This window comes from Falco rusticolus, chromosome 3, assembly GCF_015220075.1.
Source record: "Falco rusticolus isolate bFalRus1 chromosome 3, bFalRus1.pri, whole genome shotgun sequence".
Lineage (NCBI taxonomy): Eukaryota > Metazoa > Chordata > Aves > Falconiformes > Falconidae > Falco > Falco rusticolus.
Window position 1 is genome coordinate 61,226,095 of NC_051189.1, and position 9,419 is coordinate 61,235,513.

General features: G+C 49.0%; 1 protein-coding gene and 1 long non-coding RNA gene across 14 annotated transcripts in view; one reads left to right on the forward strand and one right to left on the reverse strand.

The window, feature by feature from the left end:
* The window catches only part of PIEZO2 (piezo type mechanosensitive ion channel component 2), a 315,013-nt gene extending 313,630 nt beyond the window's left edge, over positions 1-1,383 (reverse strand). For 12 of the 13 annotated variants that reach the window (XM_037380206.1, XM_037380196.1, XM_037380199.1 and 9 more), the window contains exon 1: positions 1,107-1,383. In XM_037380206.1, the coding sequence (XP_037236103.1) occupies positions 1,107-1,170 (64 nt within the window). In that variant the 5' untranslated portion in view covers positions 1,171-1,383. The remainder of the gene's footprint in view (positions 1-1,106) is intronic. The other variant, XM_037380208.1, reaches the window with a different exon arrangement.
* LOC119144631 lies at positions 823-2,874 on the forward strand. The gene is made up of 2 exons (XR_005103175.1): positions 823-1,141; positions 2,285-2,874. It is a non-coding gene; the product is annotated as an uncharacterized LOC119144631 (long non-coding RNA).
* Positions 2,875-9,419: the final 6,545 nt, after the last annotated feature.

Consider the following 9,419-nt stretch of genomic DNA (forward strand, 5'->3'; position numbering starts at 1 on the left):
TGTGCCGCGGGGGGCGGACAGCGCTGACCCGGGGGTCCGGCGAGGCCGCACGGAGGGCTGCACCCCCGGGACGGCAGGCGGCCCCCGCGCCGCCCAGCGCGGCCGGTCGGGGGCTGGCGGCGGCCGGGACCGGCCCGGGGCCCCGCGGCGCCCGCGCGAGGCTGGGCCCGCACCGCTCCGCCGGCCGCGGGGGATGCGCGGCGCCGGGCTGGCCGCCGAGGGGGTCCGTCCGCGCCCTGCGGGGGGACACACCACCCCCGGCACCCGCCTTCCCTCCTCCCGCCCCGGCAGGCACCAGCCCCGGCCGCGGCCGCCCGACCCGCCCTCCGGCACCGCGGCTTTCGAGAGCCGCCCGTCGTCCTCCCGTCCTAGCGGGTAATCGCAGCTTGTTCCGAGTTTTAGGTTTAAAATCGCGCCGAGGGGATGGATTAATACCAACATATTCACCCGTGGCTGGACACGGCAGTTCTCCATCCAAAAATGATTCGTTTCCTGGATGGCCGCCTGCTAAGTAACGCGCTTTATTAAACGGAAATTTCTTTCTCTCAAAATACTGAAAATCTCCCTCCTGAAAACCTCCGCAAATCAGAGATCGCTCCTTCCGAAAGACGCTTGCTCCTCGCTTTTACGGAGCACCCCCGAAACCCTAACACGGCAGATGAACCGGAACGCCTGGAGGGCGAGCACCGAGTCATGTCCCCCGTCCGTCCTCGTGTCGTCCGTCCGTTCCCCCCCCCTCCCCCGCCCGCCTTCCCCGGGGTTGCGGGGCGCCGCGAGACCCCGCCGCAGTGTTTGCGGACGAAGGGCCCCGCAGCCCCGCGCGCCGGTCCAGCAGCGCCCGCCACACGTGCGGCCCCGGCCCCCGGGCGCGCAGCCACGCAAAAACTAGTAACAACGTTAACAGCAGCAACAACAAATATGTAAGAGATCAGGGGTGCGCTACGGAGTCTGAAGTTTCCTGGGGAAATAGCGGAATGTGGGAGCAGCCGCGAGGAAAGACTGCCGAGCGCCCCGCAAGCCGCCGGCCCGGCTGGCTGCGAGGACCGGTCCCGCGGCCCCGGGACGCCCACCCGCCCGGCGACCCACCGACGGACGGAGGGACGTACCGGCAGTCAGGCACACGGGCAGGAGCAGCCGGAAGGTGAGCCCGCACACCACCTCGGTGGCCATCGCGGCGGGGCGGGGGTCGCGGCCGGCCGCCCGGAGAGCCGTCCCTCTCTGTGCGCCACCGCCGCTCCTAGGTCCGCCGGTGCGCGGAGCCGCCGCGGCGGCGGAGCATCGCTCGTCCCCTCCCCGCCTCGCCTCAGCCGCGCCGCCTCACGCTTCCCGCCGCATCCCGGCGGCAGCCCATGCAAGCAGCGCCGCGTCCACCTCCGGCCCGGGGCACGCACACGCCCCCCCACCTCGGGGCTCCCCCCACCGCCCTCCTTCCTCCGCCGGCAGCGCGGAGCGGCACCCCCCGCCCGCCGCCCTCGACGGCGCGGGCCCAGCCGGCGGCACCACACCGAGCGCCCCGCGCCCCGCGAGGAAACTTCCCCGCGCCCCGCCCCGACGGGGCCGGACCGCCGCCAGGGGGCCGGGCGCGCCGCCCGCCCCTGCCCCTTGCTCCTGCCCCTGCCCCTCCCCCCGGCTCCTGTCCCCCGACCCTGCCCCCGGCTCCTGCCCCCGACCTGCTCCCCGACCCTGCCCCGGCTCCTGTCCCCCGACCGTGCCGCTGCCCCCGGCTCCTGCCCCCCGACCCTGCTCCCTGCCCCCGGCTCCTGTCCCCCGACCGTGCCGCTGCCCCCGGCTCCTGCCCCCCGACCCTGCTCCCTGCCCCCGGCTCCTGCCCCCCGACCCTGCTGCCTACCCATGCAACCAGCCCTCTTTCCCCTGCTCCTGCCCCCCGCCCCTACCCCTGCCTCCGGCTCCTGCCTGCCGCTCCTGACCCCTGACCCCTGCTCCTGCCCCTGTCCCCTGCGCCCTGCCCCCGGCCCTGCCCCCATTCCTGCCCCCCGCCCCTACCCCCTGCCCCGCCGCTCGGAGCGGCCGCTGCCCGCGCCCCTCTGCTCGCGCAGCCCGGCCTGCCACCGCGCTGCCACCCCCAGCTGGCTCCTCTTCGGCACTTGAGACTTTACAGTTTCTCCTTAACGCTTCTTTTTGTGTTGGTTTTTCAGAGGTTTTTTCCTGGAATATTTTTTTACTTGATTTTTCTAATTTTATTTTTCGTTTAGATTTTTGCTGTTTAGTTTTTTTCTTGAGTGGGGGGGAACAATTTTCTCTAATTGTTCATTTCTCACCCCAGGTTTCAGCAGCACATTTAGGGCCACAAGAAAATTGGCGCCTGGAAAAAAACAGATCTTCGGTCGCTGGAATGCATTTGACTTTTCTGGAAAGCTTTTTACCCTTTAAAACACAGTGCTGGTTAGAAAGTGCTGTGGGTTTAAAGGGGCAGTTTCAAAGCTCAGCTGGTGCATCCCTGGGTGTCTGCTGAATACACCTAATCATTGGGGTTGAAATAGTGACACTGTGAAATAGAAAGTTGTTAATGTTGTTATTCATACAAGTAAATGTCCATTTAAACTTCGGCAATATATTGCAGTCCCTCCCACTTAAATGAGGCACATTTGGACAGAAAATCCACGCCGTGGGGGCAGTGCTGGAGATAACTCTTCAACCTCGTGAAAGATCTGGAGAAAGTGGGAGCAGTGACCCTGGGGTCCTTAACATCCATTCTCAGTGTTTCCTCCTGGTGAAGGACCTCATCCAGTCTTACTTCAAACCTACTAAGACTTAGAGTTGCTCTTGAAGTCCTGGCCTGTTAATTTTTATAATTGCTGAAGCATCCTGTGCTTTGATGTGCTTTTAAAAAAAATAAATTAGTAATAATTTGTATCCTTGTTGCAGAGAAATATGCTTGTAAACATGAGTGGGACTCACAGGAAAATACAAAGGGTATTTTAAAGAAAAAAAAGAAAAACTTTGTGTTCTGGAGGTTCAAATGATGTGTGTTAAGCCATGCGGACAACTGTTTTTTGGTTTTTGAATAATGGCAATTATTCAGATATTCAAATATTATATAACAGGCTGACTCTGATACTAGTATATTGGGAAAGTAAAGAACGCCAGGCTTACAAATATGAAAATGCTCAGGGAAGCTAAGAAAAATCAACTACAGATGCTAATTCAATGTGCCTAACGGGTTCATTTACAGGACCCGTATCACAAAGAGCCCAAGCCTCCTCTGAGGAGGTATGGCCGTTTCACACTCGGACAGGAGTGTGTACATGGAGTTTAAACACAACATCTGTCTGTGCTAACAGAGGTTTGTAACGAAGCCCTGTCCCAGTGATGCCTTAACTTGGTGGTAGCGGTGCACATCCTGGGGACATGGCTCCCTCCCTTCCCACAGGCGGCCCGGCCCTGCTCACCTGGATATACCAAGCCTGTGTATTTGATTCTCAGTTTTCTGGCATAGGTGTCGGTACGTATCGATCTTTATGAATATGCCTATCAATCATGTCTGTAGATGGCAAAACACTCAGATCGAGTAGTACTTCATCTGCTAATGAAGTATCTGACCAGCCCATGGTAAAGTCAACCCCCGCATTTTTTTAAGACCGCAGGATCTGTCTCAAAGACTGAGGGTTGCTGAGGAAGCTCACCCCGCCTTAGAGGCTACAAACCAAGCAGTTAATAGGAGTAGTCTGTATGTGTAGGATACATGCATAGCTGAAATATTCTGGGCACTTTGGCAGCACTTTTTCAGATATTGATTGGGTTTTTTATTCAGTCATTCAGATTCACTAAAGCAAGGATAAAGTATTCATTACTTTTATAGTACAGTTACCAAATTCTTTGCTTCCCGAAGCACTGATTTTATTCTGCTCATTAGATTAGCCCGTTCCCAATACTTAACGTTCACAAGGTATGAAAAGCGGAGCTGAAGTACACGTACCGAGTGGCTCGTTACTGCCTGCCAAACTGCTCATCCACTACAGAATCTGTGCAGCCGCAGTGCCACCTTTTGGCTAAAAAATCTTTCCTGTAAATGGCAACATTTTGTCCCCACCACGGCCTGGATTTAACTGTTTGCATACACATAATTTTGAGAGAACAACGAGACATCCGTGGTCCAACCATACCGCTGGAGGGGTAAGAAGTATGAAAAAACATAGGCGAAGCCTGACCAAGAACCCTGTGCACCTTCCATAGTTCAGCTGTTGACAGGAACAGTAAATGCATTAAACTGAAAATTGGAGGAGCGCTATTAGCCAGCATAGAAATAGTAAAGCATAGGACTCTGGTGCAAACAGGCAATACAGAAAGAGAAACTGAATTAATGGGGAAAGTGTCTGTTGAATTAAGTGCACATAATAGAGAACGATGTCTAGAGGATATCCAGGAGGTTATTTAGCTGATACCAGTTTGCAAGTGACACAAAAAGCAATTTGAATATAAAGCAGGAGGGCTGCCTCTTCCCTAAGGGCATACAACCCGGTGAAATCCCACTGTGGGCCATACAGTTTTTTCTTTCCCTCTGCAAACCGAAGGAAATGCAAATTCTACAGCATACAGTAAATGTGCTAGCAGGGGACAAAGCAATATCACCACCTACCAGTATTTCTTCCCCTTATCAACTGCCAGAATCTCAAATCCCCGTTACCAGGTCTGGAACACCTTAGGTGAAAACGTTTTTAGCAGTGGGGAGGTTGAGGAAGCCTTAATGAAGAGAAGGAAGAAGAATCTGCATTTATAAAAAAAACAGACTTCAGCTGTGAAGAGATTTGATCCACCTCACTGTAATGCCTTTCCTGCAGCAATAACTTGGGGAAAATTTTGAGAAGCATTGTCCCTACTGCATCCAATATGCAAAGTGAGTTGCAGTTAATAGAGTTCAGAAGCCAAGAGAGGCACTGGGGGGGGGGGGGGGGGGGGGGGGGGGAAGGGAAGTCCAGAATAAATTGTGTCACCGATTCTATTAGGTAGAACATAATCAATTAGAATTGCTGATTGAAATGACCTGTTTCGAGCTGGCTGATTGTCCAAAATAGTGCATAGGAACATTTTCTATTTGCCTCAGCTATCTTATTTGTTAGTCTGTTTGAATCATGAACTCATGGCATTGTTCTAAGATCCACAGACTGGGGATAACAAAAACAAGGGCTTGTGTATGGATAAACATATATACATATGTGTGTACACACACACACAATCCATACAGTTGGTGAGCTCCATAAATGAGTGCTGAACTAGCTGAACAAATAGAACTCTTTTATACGAAGAAGTGGCAGGGCAGTAAGTCCCTTGGAGAGGCAGGAGAAGTTACTGGAGCCCTTTCAGGCCAATCACTGCTGTACAAAGCTGGTTTATATTTGTTATTCTTACAATACGGGAGTCCTGCTTTGGGGACCTGTGGGGAAGGAAATGGCTTTAACATTTACAGTGATGATTAACTAGTGTGTTATATCTCTTGATCCATGCTCCCTAAGACTACTCGAAAACATCCTGCTCCTCTCACCTATCCTGGAAGTCCCCCTCCTCCTCAGCCCTGTCAGCAGCTGGGGGAACGGCCTGCAGTGGCACACCAGGAGTCAAGCGATTCAGTTTTTCAGTTTAGTTCACGTCCAGCTTTGACTGAAGCTGTTATTGTTCGTTTCCAGCATGAAGTCAGCTACACTTCAAAATAACATTCAAGTTCAGTTCTGGTTCAAGAGAAGCTAAAAAAAACAGTTCCAACTGACTTTTGGTTCAGAGTCAGTTTAACTCCCCAGTACCAGCAGTAGTCAGTAACTATTTCATCCTCTTAAATGATGAGCTTGTCTTGCCTTACAATAAAGAAATTCATTCCCCTCAAATGTATGCTGAGTAGGCATCCTTAGAAATGTTTAGCTGCCTCATCAGAGCAGGAAAGTTTCCTAGGACCCTCCAGATTTCCCCCATGCTTCATTGATCTTCCATTCATTAATCCATAATTTCACCACTCGTTTCAGCTGAGTTAGAACTGGGCACAGGGTTTGCAGAAAACTTTCTAAAATCAGATGCATTACTGAAGGTGTGATTTTCCTCCTCTCCTAGCCTTTGTTAATCTTCACCATTTACGTCACAGGGTCTGTCTAGGATTTTTTGTCTTGCACAGTAAACATCTATTTATAGAAACCCTTGCTGATTGCTGGTCTTGTTCTGCTGGGTTTTACAATCTGATCAATTAGGAAGCATCAAAACATTATTATCTTTACCTGAGAATAATGTAAAATGCAATAGGAGAGATTTGTTGCATGTGTAAACAGTTCTAGTTTGGTCACATTTTGTAGGACATTGAACCTGGCAGAATCCAAATGGTATGTCAAGGCACCATTACCTTTAGCTGCAATTAGAAAAGAAATCTGTTGTTGACTACCGAACACTTCTGTATATATCAGAAATTAATCATTAGGGGCAGCATTCATGAGTCTTTAAAAAAATTGAATTGTCTAGTGGTCAGTGCAGAAGACTAAAAAAACAGAGCTACTGACTGAACGGATGCAAACGCATCCTCAAGCTCCTCCCGCATGCATCGTGTTGCTGAATCAGCAATACAGGAAAGCTCTTCAAGATCCATTAATGAGAGAGCCCAGACAAGGTGAAAGGAAAGTGGGGTCTTCTTATGGAGCCGTGACATTACACACCTGTGAATTCACTCATACCAGGAGCAAATTTTAGCAATTGTACATGAATTATGTTTGCTTCTTTCAAATCAGATAAGTTTTAGCAGGTGAGCCGCTGTTTTGTTTGCTTGCAAGTTTCTGTTCTTGGAAATATAAGATAGGTTCCACAGTGAAGGATTATTAGTACTATTAACGCTTTCTAATTACATTATTCGTATTTTAAGATTTCTGGGGGAAATTATGCCAGGGAATTTTAAGAACCACTCCTCAGTAGTAAAAAAAATAAAAAATGTTAGAAAAAATAATTGTAATTCAATGTGCATGGTTACCTGCCTACATGTAATCACATGTTGTTACATTGAAAGAATTTTGAAAAGGATCATCCAAAATCTGGAAGGATTGTTCAATAAACAATGAACTATGAATTTTCCCCTGCCTAAGAGTCCAAACATGAGCAGATTCTCAAATAAATAACAGGCATGTCACATAACTAAAACTGTCTAGTACAAGAGCATAGCTTGTCAAAGATTAATTTTCAATCTGAAAAAAATACAAATAATAAACTTCCTACTTGTCACTGAATAACAAGTAACCATTTAGGGTAATAGTTAAATACATTTACATTTCAAGTATAGTTTTAGAAAGATTTTATAACAAGCATGGAACAATAACATAAAATGCATTTATCCTTGGTTATGCTCTGTAAGTGAGATTATTGGCTTGACTGTGGCTAATTATAAAGTGATTATAAATTACACCTTTAAATTAAACAGTTCCAAGATAGTCCCATGCAGATAGTTGTAAACACACAGCTATGCAACAGATCTGAGCAAGCTGGAATGAAAGCATAAACATTGCTCTGGACTCCTTTGGTAATGGCTGTCAGCTTTGCTCTGCTGCGGTGGTGATGTGAGTTACATTCGGTTTAGTAGCCGGTGGAGAGCCGGGCCTTTGCATCACAGAAGCACCGTGGCAATTTACACTTCTGCTGGCAGCATAGCTCAGAGCAACGAGAAATGAGGCTGAGCAGATCCCAAAGCACACTGGACCAAACCCAGAATTCTCCGTGGAGCAGTATAACACTAAAATAATAGATGTATTACCCAAGTGAAAGAGCAGACATTGCGGCACACACCTGTGTTTCAGCCAGAACTCCTTCCTCCAGCTGAGCCTACGCAATCAAGGAAACCACTGACTCCTCCAGGTCCTTAGCTCAGACCCAGTTTAGGCTGACTGTGACTGAAATGCATCGTCCCTGAAAGCTGGACAGTGGGCAGGCGTGTCCCAAAAGCAGTCTTCCTCGCTCACTTGGGACTCACGGGCAGGGAGCACTCCCTTCTAGTGAGACAATAAAGCGCTTCCAGCCTGATGGTCTGTTTTCAGTTTCCCCACATCTCTTTCACCTCAACCCTCCCTGCCTTTCTGCAGTCTGCTGTGGCAACACCCTCTCTCCAAAAGGACTGAAGCACATCCTCTCCCTTTTCTTCCCTTTAAACGGACACTGGAAAAGTCCTTACGAACTCCATCTGTGTTGTTACCACACCTTGGGCAGCCTCAGACAGCTTCACAATGTAAGGAGGCAGATGGGAGTTTTGGATTGGAAAAGGGAAGTGGCTTCAACAGGGCTCTGCTAGGAAAGCTGCTGTCCTCCCTTAATTATGGCATGCCCATCCCCATTGCCTAACGGGGAGCAGACACACAGCCCTTCCCCTCTCCCTCTTTCTTATTTTTCTGTCCCTGCAGGATAAAGCTCCTTGAGAGAAGCCCTTAGCAACCAAATGAGAAACTGGGCTGGGAGGGAACGGGACAAATGAGGAAGGGACGGGAAGGAAATGGTTTTGTGTGCACATGTGTTTCATGCCTGTCTTAGGTAGGAAAGAGGGAGTCAAGAAGTAGGAGAGGAAGTCAGCTCATGAATAGCTCCAGGCAAAAGAAAGAATACCTGGCAGCGTTGCTCTGTACAGCATCATACATTTTAAAGTAATTTTTTTAAACTAACACATTTGGATAGAGGTATCTCTCCCCAGAGCAACCAACAATGGAAAAACAAGTAACAATGATTTTCCATTCCAATGACCAGTGCTATAATTAGATAATAATGTTAGAAATTTAGTCCACTTTGAGGTGAAACGGGAAAGTCACACATGTTGCCTGACAGCTAAAGAAAAAAAATTACTCTGTTAATTCATTTATGTGAACTATTTCTGCGATCAGACAGACATTTCTTTAGTAATGAAATTTCAGTAACTCCAAAGAATTATCACTGAACTAAGGACAGAGCTTCAAGCTGAGCTCTCAAAAATCATGTTACACCAAGGGCCGTACAGCTAACCCCTGCTCACATCTTTGATGTCCTGGACAATGGGCATGGACTGCAAACTCTGCTTCAAGCCAAGAAGTCAAAGCTGGCAAAGGGCAAACATGTCGGCCAAGGTGAGAAAATCTTCAATGCCACTGCTTGTAACACATCTGTTTCATGGCGCAAGAGGGTAAGTTTGTCTTAGAATTCATAAGAGGAAGAATGCTGCTGGAAAAGGAATACAAAACATAGGCAGCACATGACTGGAGTGCACAGGATGGAATCCTAAGTAATATCTTTGTTTAAAAAAAGCTCAATTACAACTCTTCATTCAGACCCCAGTTTGATTCCCCATTGCATTATATACAAAAAGTAAAAATGCAAAGAATCTAATATCATCCCCTCTCTACAATGAGAGGGAACAGTTGCACCAGGGAAGGTTTAGATTGAATATTAGGAAAAATTTCTTCACAGAAAGGGTTATCAAGCATCGG